We start from the raw sequence: 15,011 nt of genomic DNA, 5'->3' as shown, positions 1-15,011 counted from the left end.
GCCCGGGAGGGGGCCGGTCCCGCCGCCCGCCCCGCCCCGCGGTGCCGCCCCCCGCCCGCCCCCGCCCTCCGCCGGGGCTGGCCGCGCCGCGGGAGCCCGGTGCTGGCGGCGGCGGCGGGGCCGGGGCGTGCGGCGGCCTGCGCGGCTCGGCCTTTTGTTCGGCCGGCGGGAAGGAGAGGCGAGCGGCGGGCGGCGAGGAGGAGGAGGAGGAGGAAGGCGGCGGCGGCAGCCCGGGCGCACCATGCATCCCGCCGGGCCGGCCGGGGGCTGCCCGCGGGGGCGGCGCGGAGCCCCCCGCCCCCGGGCCGGCCGCTGAGCCGCGCACAAAAGGGGCGAGAGCGGCGGGGAAGGGGAAGGGGAGGGCGGCCCTGCTCGCTCTGTGTCCCCCCTCCCCGTTCCGCCGCCCCCCACCCCCTCCGCCGCGGGAACCGGCCCCCGCCGACCCCCCCCCGCAGCATGGCCGGGCCGCCCGGGGGCGCGGAGCCGCCGCAGCCCGCCGCCGGCCGCCGGGAAAGTTGATGCGAGAGGGGCCGGGAGGAGGAGGAGGAGGAGGAGGAGGAAGCGGCAGCAGCAGCAGCAGCAGCAGCAGCAGGAGCCGCCTCCGGCCGCGGCTGCTCCCCGCCAGCTCCCGGCAACTCGGGGGATTCCGTGCCGCTCCATCCCCTTACCATTTTTGGATGCGTTTTCCAGCCTTTTTTTTTTTTTTTTTCCTGGGGAGAAAGAGAAAAAAGAAAAAAAGAAGAAAAAAAAAAAAACACTCCAGCCCCAGCAGCCTTCCGGACAGCTCCGCGTACCCCCACCGCTGCCACCACCGGCTGGATTTTGGGGTTTCGGTGTCCCCGAGCATCACGGCGGGATGACGGCAACAACAATGCCATCATGTTTTTGAGACAGGAAACCTCCGAGTTTGCCCTGAATGAAGAACTTCCTGTGTTTAAACTTGTCCGAATATCCGCTGACAAGCTCAGTTCAAATGAAAACACGAGAGTCGGGGGGAGAGGCTAATTCGGACCAGCTGGACTTCCACGGGATTCAAAATGCGCCGAGCCGCTCGTCGCTCGGGCTGCGAGACGTGAGCGGCCAGGACAAGCAGTGCCTTTGTTACTAAAGAAGGACGGACGGGATAATTTCAGAGCTTCAAACTCTTTGGCTTGGTTTTTGTTTGGTTTTTTTTTCTGTCGCAAACGGCCATTGGGAATATTTTCTGGAAGCTGTCGGATGGTTTCTGCTGATGGATGGCTTTTTTGTAGGGGAGTCGGGGGGATGAGATGCGTCGTTGCGCTGCTCGGGACCGCCGGGTGGGCTGCTGAGCTGGCGTGGTGCTGCCAGTGTGTCCTCCCGTCCCCGTAGCGTGGCTGCTTTGGGATCAGGGGCTGCCACTGGTGGGTTGGGGACCTGCTGGCAGTGTGATGCTTCCTGCGGTGGCGGGCGAAAAGTTGCCGGGGTGGTTTTGTCACCCGTGAGGACGAGAGCATGGGCAAACCACTGAGCCGGCCAGACTGTTTACGGCAGAACCGCACTTGCCTGGGGAAGGGCGAGGAGGAAGATGGTTATATAGAGGATTGCTACGTGCCCCAGAGGTCGATATACGACACGATGAGAATTAACGAGCAAATCGATCAGGGATCGAAGCTCAACCAGCTTTCCAAGAGCACCCTCGGCAAGGGGGACAGCAGCACCATATCCAGCAATGGGACTCTCGGAGCTGCCAACGTCTTCGAGTCCAGGGCGCCAGAAGCGAAGAAGTTGGACGAGCGAGTCATCTTCGACGCGCTGAAGCTCAGCAGCGACGTCTCCAAGCCAGCACCAGCTCCCCCAAGGAGACGACCGAACCCCGAGAGGAAGGAGAACGTCAACCGGCGGTCATGGAAATCCTTCATGCCGCCAAACTTCACCGAATTTGCAGAAAGGATGGGGGCTTCGCTGAGCGAGGTGTCAGAAGCGGGCGCCTCCAACCCTTCCCTGCGGGATAAGCGGGAGTCGAGCGCCATGCTGACCGAGCACCCGGGCCAGCCCAACCACGGTGAGCCCATGTCCGAGTCTCTCACCTTGGAGCACGTCTCCAAGTCATCCGGCACGGCAGAGGCTCTGACGGCCAAGCAGTTCGGTGCAGATGGCTATGGCGGTCCCCGGGATGAGCGCCAGACCCTGCTGAACGCTGGTGATGGCCGCGGTTGTGTTGGGGACCCGGCTAGGGCACGCCGGCTTCCTAGTGCCACCTGGCCACGAGCCAGGAAAAATTTCATCAAGGGAAGCCTCAGCGATGGGCACCAGGAGACCCTGGAGGCCTCCGAGTCGGACTGTACAGTGGAGAACGTCAACCTCTCTCCGTGCCTTAGCGAAGAGCTGCTGGATGCGGGACTGGATATTCTCATCACCTCCAATCTCAGGGAGAAAACGGAGTCTGAGCTGAGATTTGAGGAGGACGAGCGCTGGGTGATGATGGAGGAGTGGGAGGAGGCGACGCTGTCAGAGAGAGGAAAGGCTGTGCTGGTGGCAGAGGAGAAGAAGAGCTGTTGCTTGGCAGATATTTCTGAAGAAAGGGAACAATTCGCTGTTCCAGCGGACGGCTCTGCCCCCAACCCAGGGACTTCCCGGTCCTGTGGGTCCCCGGGGGGGGCCGGCAGCGCGTGCTGTACCGAGGATGCGGCGGTGCAGTGCGAGGCTGAGGACTTTGCTCCGGGTTCGGAGCGCTCGGCCAGCCCCGCAGGCCCCGAGTTGTCCGACACAGACTCTGTACAGATGTTCCTGGAGCTGGAAGAGCAGTGCCTGAACGAGGACGAGGGCGATGGGGCTGTCCCCAGCTGCCTGGAGGTTCAGGTGTCCCCAGTGGACTCGGAGGGGTTGGACCCAGATTCAGCCAAACTGGCCGGGGCTGCAGTCGAAGCGTGTCAGCGTGGGGCCCCATTGGACATCAGCGCTTCAGACTCTGCTGTCGTGTCGGACCTGGAGGACTTTGATGTCACCTGCAGCTCGCAGGTGCTGAGCACACTGGAGCCGGCGACAGAGCCCTTCTCAGAAAGGGACACCTCAGCTGTCACCCCGACCGACTCGGACGGAGGGGCATCACCCAGCCCTGTGGCCACTGCAGGGCCAGGCTCCCTCCGGCAGTGCTCGCCGGCACCAGTGGAGGAGGATGAACCTGACCCACTGGTGGACCTGGAGCTCGTGGACGGTTGCGCAGTGGCAGTGCTGGTGGCTGGTTGGATGCCATCTCCTGAGACAGGCGCGTGGCCAGCTTCTGGCTTGGAGGGAGCTGGTGACGACGACGCTCAGGTGGGGTGGGGTGAAGATAACCCAGACTTGCTGGTTCCTGGTGGTGAAGCATCGCAGCTTCCCGAGGAGACGTGTCCCAGCCAAGCGTCCCCGGCTGGGCTGTCCCCCCGCCAGCCCCCAGCTTCCGACACAGTGGCAGAGGAGCTGGGGTCTTCCCCTCAGCACGAGGCCAGCATTGAGGGGACAGGTCCTTTTGGGAGCTGTCATCTTCTGCCCGGGAGGACTGCGCTCACCAACTGGGATGTCCCAGAACTGGCTTCTGAGGATGAAGCCACAGATTTGGGAACAGAGGGTGATGGAGTTGAGGGCCAGATTCATCCGGCAGAAAGTGGGGATGCTTGCCATGGTTCTTTGCCACCTTTCCATGCTGGCTCTGCATCAGAGCCAGGCTACGAGGCTCCAGTGACATCCCCGGCACCTGTTGAGGCCCCCCCATGGGGAATGGTTCCCCCAGGCCAGGGCCTGGCTCTCGAAGGGGCTGCCCACACCGAGGGGTCCCCCATGGAGGTGGCTGTCATGCACGGGGAGGCATCGGCAGCCATCCTGCAGCCGGGAGACCTGGACTTGCTGTTTGCCTGTGCCTGGGAGGACCAGCCAACGGCGTGGTGCTGTACCGTGGTGCTGGGTGAGGAGGTCCAACGTGTTGCCAGCCCAGTCGCCCCAGAAGAGCTTCCTGGCATGTTGCCCATTGCGGGGCAGTCTGCTCCCGATGCCATCCCATGGGATGTTGGGGGGCTATCTGCTCCAACCGACCTACCAACACCAGGAGACATGGCTGTCCCTGAGCCCCAGGCTCAGGAGGTACCACCAGCCGCTGGGGATCCTACCATGGATGCTGAGGAACTGTGTGTTGAGCACCCACCTCCAGATGCCACCACCGCTGCCATGCCCTTGGCAGTGGAAGAGCTTCTGGATGCCCCACCACCATTTGCTGACGTGCCTGTTGCCACTGTGCCACCACAAGCAGCCGACCCCCTCGTCTCCGGCGTCGGGGATCTCTGCGCTGGCCCTGTGCCACTGGCAGCAGGGGGGCCAGTAGCAGCCTTGGGGGATACAGATGACTTTGCCAACTCGATTGTGCCGCCCATCCTGGAGCACCTATCCACCGAAGCGCTGGCTTTGGAGGATAACCCCATCGCGAGAACACCCGCAGCGGAGGTGACGGCTTGGGATGGTGCCTCCATGCTGCCAGGCGTGGAGGGTCCCCCCTCCACCTTCCCACCCACCCTGGAGGGACCCGCCATCCCAGAGCTCCATGTGCACCCTCCAGGAGCACCCTCCGCCGTGGCACCCACCGCACAACCCCGCCCTGGGGCCGTGCTGGGGGACACCCACCATCCCCATAGATGCGGCAGTGCCCCTTCCCCGGCACCCGGCGAGGGAGAGGTGCCCATGGGCACGGAGGGACCCCTCGCCACCGCTGCCGTCGCAGAAGGGCCTCTCGCTCTACCAGATGGATTCGTTCCAGATAACGAGGTATTTGTTGCCCAGGCACTTGCAGACCGGGTTTCAGGCACAGAAATCGCTTTATTTTGCACTTGAGGGGTGGGTGGGAGATGGGAACCTGCTCGGTAACGCGTGGCCACGATCTGGGGGTTCAGGCTTTGAAACAGCCCTCTCCCTCCTGAGTTTAGCTTGGATTTGGCAGGCAAAAAGTTTCGGTGGGAGGGGAATTGTGTATTTTTATTAGTAGGGGAGGTAAAAATTTATCACTGCTTGATGACCTGAACTATTGTCTTCAAGTTTTTCGGCTTATTAAAGTACGTGTTGATCACTCAGACACAAATCACAGACTTCAGAAAAACCTGGCTGAGTTCTGGCAGGGTGGCTCCCGTCTTTGCAGCAGAAAATAATGTCGGAAGAGAGAATCCTGTAAAACAAATTAAGCGCAAATCATTCCTGTCCTGTGCAGTCACCGCTTCCTGCAGCGTTTTACGTGAGCAATAAGGTGCTGAGGCTCCGAAAGCGTGCGGGATGCGGGAAGGGGCTCAAATTCTCTCTGCCCTTTGGGGATTTGCTTTGCCGTGCCGTGCTCGCAGTTTTTGCCCAGAGAGTCCTCGGTGGTGGAGTTCCCACAGCCGAGCGCTGATTTACTGCCATCTGGATTAGGGAGAAATATCACTAAGGAGACATCAGAAGTTAGTCAGCGCCGAAAATCCCGATTTGGTAACAATTACTCATCCTTTGGGCTGCGGCACCCTTTTGAGAAGTGCATGTGGAGGGGCTTGGAGCGATGTTTTCATGGGGAGGGGGGGTCTGTGTGGGCTGGGGCACCTGGTGTGGACCTTGGCAAGGGAAAAAGCCATCGGTTCTGGCCATTGTCGGTCTGAAATTCGCTGCTTTGGTGTCAGCCTGTCCCTGCTGATGGGACCCTCATTTTAGGTGCAGCGTCTCTGATTGTTAAACCCCATAAATCTTCCCTTTGCTCAAACGCTGTTGGAGGTGTTGGCAGCTCCGTGTCTGCACTGGGATGACGCTGGTTCTTCCCACCGTGGGGCTGGGCTCAGCGTTCGGCAGCGGTGGGGTTAAGGAGCGCAGCTGCCTGGGAGAGGAGGGAAGCAGAAAGAGAGGGAATGCTTTGGGAAGTACTTCTGGGAGTGAGGAGGAGGTGTGACAGAGCAGATGTCCTGCTCGCCAAGATGCCTGTCCAGCACCTTCCCCAAGGCAGGACACCTCGCCCTGCACCTTCCCCTGCCCAGCTAGATGTTCAATATTTGTTTCCACGCTGAGTCACGGGGAGGTTAGCGAACTAAATCCCTGCAATCTTTGACGAGCCAAGAAAAACAAGTGCGTTGGACACGCTCGCTCCTCCGGCCGTTGGTGTCATTGCCTTTGTACCAAGCCTTGTGCAGCAGCACGTGCTTGGGCTGCGCCGATGGACGCGGCGCAGGTACCCGCGGCGCCATGGCTGGGATTTCAGCAGAGCTCCCTCCCTGCCCGTCCTCTTCCAAAGCCCTGGAGTTTGTTTTCCAAGCGTGTGGAGGGCTCGGACCCAGCCCCACATGCCAGACTTATCAGCCTGGCCCTTTTGTGGGTTTGGCTGCTCTAACAGCCAGCTCCATATATAAACAGTAACAGGAGAAGCAGCCGGGGAATCGATGATTTCATGTCACCGTTTCTTTCCTATAACCGTGGTATAATTCTCCCTGAGCAAACAGCTCTGGACAGTGTCTGCCAGCACACCCTTGGGTTCGTGTCCCGGAGCGATACCTCCCTGCCCTTGACTTGCTGAGCTCCAGTGGGAGGAAATCGCTTTTTCTTCAAAACCAGGATGCAGAAAGTCAAAGCAGCCCCTGTTGCGCAGGCCGGGAACTTTTTTTTTTTGGCGTGTTTGGGGTTTTTTATGTGTTTGCCGGGGGGGTTGCCTGCCTTGTGTTCTTTCGGAGACAAAAGTGATTGCCGGAGAGCTGTGCCATCCATGAGCTGTTGCTCTGCTCGGTGAGATCTTGCATCCCGGTGGGAATTTTTCGATCCTGTCCATGTCCGTACGTTCTCGGGCACGTGAGGACGAGGCACGCTTGAGAAAGCAGGCGGCTGGCAGCCATCCCCTCCGCTTCCCAAAGAGCAAACGTTGTGCCAGGGCCGAGGGCTGCGCTCCCAGCCAGTGCTGGCTTGGGGTGACCTGTGCTCTGGATGGGCTGGTGGCCCAGGGGACCAGAGCAAGCGATAAAGGGCTCCGCTCCCTTTTTGGGGGGCTTGTGCTGTTGGCTACGGGGGAGCAGCAGGCTCATCCCTTGGGACCGGGCTCTGCAGCCACCCCGGCAAGTGCTGGAGAGCAATCGTGCAAGGGTGGCCGCGCCAGCGGGTGGCTGCAGCAGATCCACGGCTCTGATAAAGAGCACTTATCTCCTTTGCGGAAACAGGATTTTCCCTGCTGCCTCTCTTTACAATGGGGAGCTTCATTCGCTCTCCTCCCCCTTCCCTATCAAATCTTTTTTGGTTTTAAAAGCTTTTCCCCACAGGATTCCCAGGCAGGACCATGCCAAATACGCGGTGCGGTAAATGACTAGCACATTAATTGCCTATTGCCTTTGTCTTTCGAAATCCAGCTAGCTTCTCAGTGTCTGTAATTTCGTGGTTAACAAAACTCATGTGATGTCAGGTCTCTGTTCTCAATAGCATCACTGTGAGAATTGCTTTGGGTTTTTCCCCGGGAGCATTATTTCCCAATCTGATGGCTGACCAGAGCCAATGCTCTCATTTCTTCCCCCATTTGCTCTCTCCACCTCACTCTGGTGCTTGGAAAAAAGGGATTTTCCCATTTAAAAAGCAGAGATGGATGCGTGTGGACCCCAAGCTGTGCTCCAAGCAAATGCCTGTGACATCTGTGTTACTGGGTCAAGGTGAGGGAGGAGTTTCGACAAACTTACACAACTCTAGTAAAATCAGCGCAAGTAGCTACTGTGTGTTCTCTAGAGAAGAAAGCCTGTTTGATCTGTCGAATGATGGAGGGGCTGTAAGAGCAGCTCACGGGTTATAAATACCTTTTCTCTCCCACACTTCCCATCCCCAGCTGTTCCAGAAGGAGCAAGTGGATCCTCTCCAGCTAAAACTACAGCAAGTCAATGGAGTTGGTCAAGGACTCATCCAAAGCGCCGGGAAAAACTGTGATGTCCAAGGGCTGGAGCATGACATGGAAGAAATCAACACCCGCTGGAACACCCTCAACAAGAAGGTGAGAGCGTGGGGACGGGCTCTAACTGGTTTCTCTTGGCCCCGTTGGGGTCTGCTGGGAGAAGGGGGTCATCGACAGGGAGCTGAGCTCCAGCGTCGGTGCCTGACCACGCGATGGGCTTGTCTTTGGGATGCAGGTGGCCCAAAGAGTTGCTCAGCTGCAAGAAGCCCTGCTGCACTGTGGGAAGTTTCAGGACGCCCTGGAGCCGTTGCTGAGCTGGCTGGCAGACACCGAGGAGCTCATCTCCAACCAGAAACCTCCCTCTGCCGAGTACAAGGTGGTGAAAGCCCAGATCCAGGAGCAGAAGGTGAGCGGGCACAGGGCAACGATGGGCTCGGTGGGAGGGGGAGCTGGGGACAGCCAGGCAATATTTGGGGGGGTCCAGCTGCAGCAGATAAAGCGTAGCTGGGATGTCCACAAGCCTGCTTCATTCACGGTGGGTCTCCACATCCTACCGTCATAAACAGGCAGCTCGTTTGCCCACGCTTGCTATCTCCATCGTCTGAATCGCCAGCGTTAATTCATCGTCCCATTGCCTCTTGAAGTTTCCTGCTGGTTTTGCTGGTCGGCCGTGTTTTTCCAGCCTTAAGTTTTGTTTGTGCTGGTAATTCTGCAGCGTCAGGAGCGAGCTGGCATAGGTACCGGTTTGGCTATTTGGACAACACGAATGTACAAGCTGTAGGAGCTGCGGCGAGGCGTGCCAGTGTTTGCAGAGATAACAGCCTGGGTCGGCGCCTGCCCTCGTGAGCAGGCGGATGAAAGTTCAAGCGTGGTTGTGGCTAAAGGTTTTAGAAATGAATTCTTACCGAGGCTTGGTCCGACGTACGGAGACTTTGAAGAGGAAATTTATTTAAAGTGAAAGTTAAATAACTTGAGGAGTTTGAGGGGTGGGGGGATGGGGAAGCCCCTGAAAACTTGTCTGGTGCAGGGGTGCTTTGAATCTCTTCTAGAACAGAATAAAACAGAATATTTTAGTTGGAAGGGACCTACAGTGACTATCTAGTCCGACTGCCTGACCACTTCAAGGCTGACCAAATTAAAGCATATTATTATTCTATTTTTTTTGAACTGGTTTTGATGGCAGAGGCTGTCCCACTGGGCTGGCTTTGGTCCCAGCCCCCCGCTTATGGTGGTTTTCAGCCACCATTGGAGGTCGCATCTCTCTGAGGGCTAGAAGAGGTTCTGCTGATCCAGTCTGGTAACTTTTATCCTCCTTCGTCTCGTTGCCGATGCTAAAGCTGCTCCAGCGACTGCTGGACGATCGCAAAGCCACCGTCGAGATGATCCAAGCGGAGGGCGGCAGGATCGCGCAGTCGGCCGAGCCGGCGGACCGGGAGAAGATCGTGGGTCAGCTGGAGAGCCTGGAGCGCCGCTGGGCAGGGCTGCTGGGCAGGGCAGCCGGCAGGTGAGGGGGTCTGTGCCGATGGCCAAAAACACAGGGCCGGCTCGTCCGGCCATTCCTGATGCCCTGGAGCTCGGGGTTACAACACGTGGGAAACTGGTGGAGATTTCTGTGCAGATACATCCTGGAAACAGCTGGAAAACATGAGAAATCAAAGCCTGTTTGGGAGCTGAAGTTGATAGCGGTGCTTTACAATGGCAGGGAAGAGCTCAGATTAAACAAATTCCCTGCAGAGAATGGATGTTATTTTTATTCCTTTAAGCATTAACGTTTAGCTTTAACGGCAGCATCCTGTTGACACCTTTCTGCTGCCTGAATGTCGTTTATGAGTTACTTGTTGCTACGTAAACCAGTAGTTGAGGTTATGAAGTCAATTCAGAGGGCCAGATTTGACCCTCCCAGTGTTTTAGATCACTGCCAGCTAGATGGAGTGTCCAGCTAGGACGTGTACCTGTGCTGGGCTGCCTTTGAAGGGGGGCTGGGCAGCTCTGAAACACGGAGAGCCTGGCCACGAGCTGGGCGCATCGGAGGATCTGGGAGATGCAGTGATAAGAAAAGCAGCACAACAGGGGAGCCTTTTTGCTGCCTCCCTGGGGGCGCCAACTGGACCCTAAAGGCACAGCTGCAGGAAAAAGCTTATTTTGCAGTTTCTCCACATTGATTTTTGTGTTTGCAGCTTGCCTGACGCAGTGTCTGACCTTGCTTGGAGCGAGGCTGCTTTGGTTCCTGCTTCCTAGTACTCCAAGCTGCTTCCCATGCTGGGCTCTGGCGGGGAGCCGCTCCTTAGCCTTTTATTCCTTGCTATAGGCAGAAGCAGCTGGAGGACATCTTGGTCCTGGCAAAGCAGTTCCACGAAACCACAGAGCCCGTCTCGGACTGGCTGTCGGTGACGGAGAAGAAACTGGCCAACTCCGAGCCCATCGGTACCCAGACGGCCAAAATCCAGCAGCAGATCAGTCGGCACAAGGTAGGACCCGCGCGTGCGTGGGAGCTGCTGATGGAGGTGGTTGGTATTGGGTCCAGTGGCCGTTTCTGCCATGGCCGGAGGGATTTTGGCACAGACAAGTATCGCAGGAGTTCCCCAGGCTGCTTCATGTACAGAGAAGGCTGCAAACCCTAACCCACCAGTGGGGCTAAATATTAAACTGATGGCTTCGCACCTCGCAGCAAATACCTGGCTTTGGATTGAAAAACCATTGCAGTTCTTCCGTTTCTTTTAATTATTCCTTTTATTTTGATGCACTTTGCCCATTCACAGGTGGGTTTCACATCTTCATTCCTTCAGTCGCATTCCTTGTTTCCGTTTCCCTTTTACGTTGCGGTTTGTTGGTTTGTGGTTTGTTGTGTTGTGTTTTTTTTTTTTTGTTTAATCCATCTTTTCACGCCTTTTTCCTTTCTGTTGTCCATTTTATCCTCCCGGCATTCAGGCTCTAGAGGAAGAGATAGAGAGCCACACGGCTGACGTGTCTCGGGCGGTCGGTGTCGGGCAGTCCCTCTCCTCCCTGAGCTGTGCCGCTGAGCGGAGGCTGCTGGCAGAGAAGTTAGAGTCTCTGCAGACCCGCTACGGTGAGGTCCACGACCGGTGCTGCCGGAAGGCAGCACTGCTGGATCAGGCGCTCTCTAACGCCAGGCTCTTTGGGGAGGAGGAGGTGGAAGTGCTCAACTGGCTCGCTGAGGTCGAGGACAAGCTCGGCTCGGTATCCGTAAAGGATTACAAACGGGACGTCCTGCAGAAGCAGCATGCCGACCAGCTGGTATTTTCCATTTTCTTCCATCTTTATGTTGTTTATTTTGTTGCATTTAGCTGGTTTGATTTTCGTTTCTGGTCTGATTTTAATTTCGCAAAGCTTGTTCCGCTGCTGGTTCCCTTCTAGGCTTGGAGGAGCGTAAAGAGGTTTCATGTGTTAAAAACAATAATTGTGGCCCCAAAAATTGGTTTGAACTTCAAATGATTCATTTGCTTTGTGAACAATGTCTGAGCGAGCTTGGCCACCCTGTGCCTTTAGAAAGCTGGATGCTGTTTCCAAGAATGAGAACTTGAAAAGCCCGGTGGGTTTTCCAAGCCAGGCTGGCCACCGAGGAAGCCGTCTGCTTCCACTCCCCAGGGGCCATGCAAGCTCTTTTCAAGAGTGAGGTTATGTCTAACACAAGGGCAAGTTCTTTGGTGACACTTATCCAGTGGGTTGGGATGGGTTTGCTGTAAGCTTTGAGCCTTCGGGTCCCAGAAATCCCAGTAATTCCCATAGCCAGAATACTGGCCAAGTATCAGATCCGTGGTCCTCCCTTCCCATGCTCAGTAGGAGCAGTTCCTGCTCCCCTTAGCGTCTCTGGCCGGCAGGATGCAGGGAGCTGCCTGTGGGAGGATAACCCCAGTTCGATTTTCTCTCCAGGCTTTGAATGAGGAAATCTTGAACAGGAAGAAGAACGTGGACCAAGCCATTAGAAACGGGCAAGCTCTGCTGAAGCAAACCACAGGTAACACTGGTTACCACACTCTGCTCAGCATGGGGGCTCTGCAAAGCCCCCCATCCTCCACATGATCTGCCCTGGGAAGTCTATACTCTGCAGGGATACGTTGTTTGGGGCAGGCTGTTCTCCCTCAGGTCTAATTTCCTTTTGGATGCTCCCAAAGTAGCTGTTTGGCATCCAGACCTGGATGCCGAGCCACAAGTGCTCCCGCTTAGCACTGGGTTGATCCCAAGCACCAGCCTCGCAGCTTCATGAGCAGGCAGTTCCCACCGCCGGCGTGGTGATGCTCAGCGCTGAGCAGCCCTGCAACGCGAGGGAGGGTTTTTTTCCTTGCATCCAGCTGCTAAATCACATGGAAAGAGGTTAAAAATACACCCAGACCTTTCCTAATATTGCTTTCCCATACTGAGCAGTTGTTGCTGTTGCCACGTGGGTGTGAGTTTATGTTTACGAGTGGGAAGAAAGGTCGGGGCGATGCATTTCCTTCAGATGTGGTCTGCTCGGAGCAGATGGAGGGACCTCTGTCCTTGTGGGAGCTGTGTAGCAGGAAGAGTGGTGACAAAGAATTTGGCTTGCAGTTTCTTGTCCTCAGAAAGAGCAGTAAAGAGCAAACTGGAGTTTTTTGCTTGGAGCTGTGACACGTTAGTTGAGAACTGGGTTGTGGTGGCTTAGGGGCTTGGGGCAAAGGCAGGCTTTGCAGCGTGCTTCCATCCCATTCCAGGGTCTGAGAGCAGCTTCCTGCCTGTAAAAACAGGCTGCAAAGTTGCACTGACCTAAAGAAAAGCAAGACTGAAATTTGCTATTTAAATTGGGGGGGGGGGGGGTGTCCCAAGGCAGGTGGCTGCTTGAGCCATCCTGCAGCCCCGCCAGCCCCACATCGTTCGCCCCTTGCTGCTGTCTCGCAGGGGAGGAGGTGTTGCTGATCCAGGAGAAGCTGGATGGGATTAAGACCCGCTATTCGGACATCACCGCCGCCAGCTCCAAAGCGCTGCGCACGCTGGAGCAGGCTCGGCAGCTGGCCACCAAGTTCCAGTCCACGCACGAGGAGCTCACCGGCTGGATGAGCAAAGTGGAGGATGAGCTGGCTTCCAGCGGGGGACAGTCCCCCGCTGGCGAGCAGATACCCCGGTTCCAGCAAAGGCAAAAGGTGGGGGCTGCTGGAGCAGCACTGGGGGGACGGGTACGTGAGGGTGGGAGCCAGCCGGGAATTCGCTGGCTGTTCCCGAGAGGCTGGGGAGGAGCTGGAGGGGGCTGTCACCTGCAGAGCGCTGACAAGGACACGTGTCCATGGGTACCTTCCACAGGAGCTGAAGAAGGAGGTGATGGAGCACAGGCTTGTCCTGGACACGGTGAATGAGGTGAGCCGAGCTCTCCTGGAGCTGGTTCCCTGGCGAGCCCGCGAGGGGCTGGATAAACTGGTGTCAGACACCAACGAGCGCTACAAGCTGGTCAGCGACACCATCAAGCAGAGGGTGGAAGAGATCGATGCTGCTATTCAGAGGTCTCAGCAGGTAATTGAATAACCCAGCCGGAGGCTGACGAGTTTTCTTGGGAGTGTGGGAGCGAGCGGCTGGGCTCTGCAGGCAGCGTGGTGGTGGCAGGAGGGGGTAGCGAGCACATCCCGATGCGGGGGCCAAATCCCATTTGGAATGGAAAATGAATGGGAAACGAACGGCGTGTGCCAGCGGGGCCGGCTTCCGACCCGTCCCGTTGTGTGTGGTTTGGATGGGATAACTCCGCTGCAGCACCCCGTTATCCTGCCACCGGCTTTGGCTCGCATGGGTGATGTAGATGGTGTAAAACCGATGACAGGTGACTTCCAGACTTGGAAAAACGTCATTCCCTGTGCGATAGCACACGGGGATTTGTTCCAGGCGGACGGTTCTCTGAAAAAAAGGCTTGTTCTGAACGGAGCGGAGGCTGTGGAGCGCTGTGAATAACTGTTCGCGCTGGCTTGCAGCACTGGCTCCGCAGAGCTGGACGTGCCAGCGTTGAACAGACGTGTCCCTTTCCCTGCGGGTGGCGGGGGGTAGGGGAAGGTGGCTGCTCGGCCGTGCCCTGCTGCGCTGAGCACCTCTGGTGCAGCGATGCTCTGTGCCCCCAGAGCAGCCACAGGAGCCACCAGCCCTGGGACAGGGGCTGCGGCTCCTCTCGGAGGGGAACATGGAGTCAGAAGCCTGTGTCCCCCACACACACCCCAGGGAGGTGTTTCCCCCCTGTGTCCCCCCGTGTCTCCCACCATCCCCAGCCTGCCACGTGCTCCATCCCTGCTGCCCATCACTCACCCGTGCCGCCTCTCTTCTCCCCCTGTACCAGTACGAGCAGGCGGCAGACGCGGAGCTGGCCTGGGTGGCGGAGACCACGCGGAAGCTGATGGCTCTGGGGCCCATCCGCCTGGAGCAAGACCAGACGACGGCTCAGCTGCAGGTGCAGAAGGTACGTGGTGGGGATGCGCTGGGATGCGGTTTGGGTGATGGGCTGGTGGGTTGGGGGAGCGGCTTTGCCCTGGAGCGCTGAGCCCAGAGCACTGGGAGAGATGCCACACTTGTCCCTGGTAAGTAAAAGGAAAAAAACGAGGCAGAAAGAGGATTTAGAGGAATGAAGCGTTGGGCTTTGAAGGGAAAAAGGCTCCTCTCCATTGCAGGAGCCGAAACCTTCGCATGGGCGTTTAGGGCTGGATGGGTGCTCTGCCCGGACCCCTCGTGAGCTGCTCCCTCCGAAGGCTTTCCCTGCCAGCAAGCTCTGCCTGGCGCTTGCAGGCGCTGGCAGCAGGAAGGATCTAGAGAAATGTATATATTGATTAATGAGGGTGCTTTTACATTTGCTTTTTGCTCATTGTTCCTTGCAGTGGGGGACTCCTCGTTTCCCTCCCGGCAGCCAGACGTGGAACAAAGAGACGCAGGGTTGTTTTTTTTTTTATATCTTTGAGATGAGCTCATGCCTGAAAGAGCGTGCACTTTAAATAAACGGCCCTTTTCTTCCCTTACCAGCCCCGGCAGTCAGACCAGCGTACAGGCTTACTGGCTTTTCAAATAAATTTTTTTTTAAAAAAGGATATTGTTATAAAGGAGGGGGACTGAACCGTTGAGCACTGAGTTAAATTGAGCTCAGCTTGGCTTCCCACTGTTAATGGCGTGGACCTTGGGAATGGCAAAGTTATTGGTAGGTGCAGTTTTGGAAAGCAGCGTT

General features: G+C 57.4%; 1 protein-coding gene across 10 annotated transcripts in view; it reads left to right on the top strand.

The window, feature by feature from the left end:
- The window catches only part of MACF1 (microtubule actin crosslinking factor 1), a 146,020-nt gene that overhangs the window by 104,588 nt on the left and 26,421 nt on the right, over positions 1-15,011 (top strand). For all 10 annotated transcript variants that reach the window (XM_055800175.1, XM_055800174.1, XM_055800173.1 and 7 more), the window contains 9 exons: positions 7,790-7,951; positions 8,088-8,258; positions 9,190-9,356; positions 10,161-10,320; positions 10,781-11,107; positions 11,744-11,828; positions 12,728-12,969; positions 13,127-13,333; positions 14,139-14,258. In XM_055800175.1, coding sequence (XP_055656150.1) covers positions 7,790-7,951; positions 8,088-8,258; positions 9,190-9,356; positions 10,161-10,320; positions 10,781-11,107; positions 11,744-11,828; positions 12,728-12,969; positions 13,127-13,333; positions 14,139-14,258 — 1,641 coding nt within the window. The remainder of the gene's footprint in view (positions 1-7,789; positions 7,952-8,087; positions 8,259-9,189; positions 9,357-10,160; positions 10,321-10,780; positions 11,108-11,743; positions 11,829-12,727; positions 12,970-13,126; positions 13,334-14,138; positions 14,259-15,011) is intronic.

The sequence above is a fragment of the Falco peregrinus genome, chromosome 3 (genome assembly GCF_023634155.1).
Source record: "Falco peregrinus isolate bFalPer1 chromosome 3, bFalPer1.pri, whole genome shotgun sequence".
Taxonomy (NCBI): Eukaryota; Metazoa; Chordata; class Aves; order Falconiformes; family Falconidae; genus Falco; species Falco peregrinus.
This window is presented reverse-complemented; position numbering and strand designations above follow the sequence as displayed.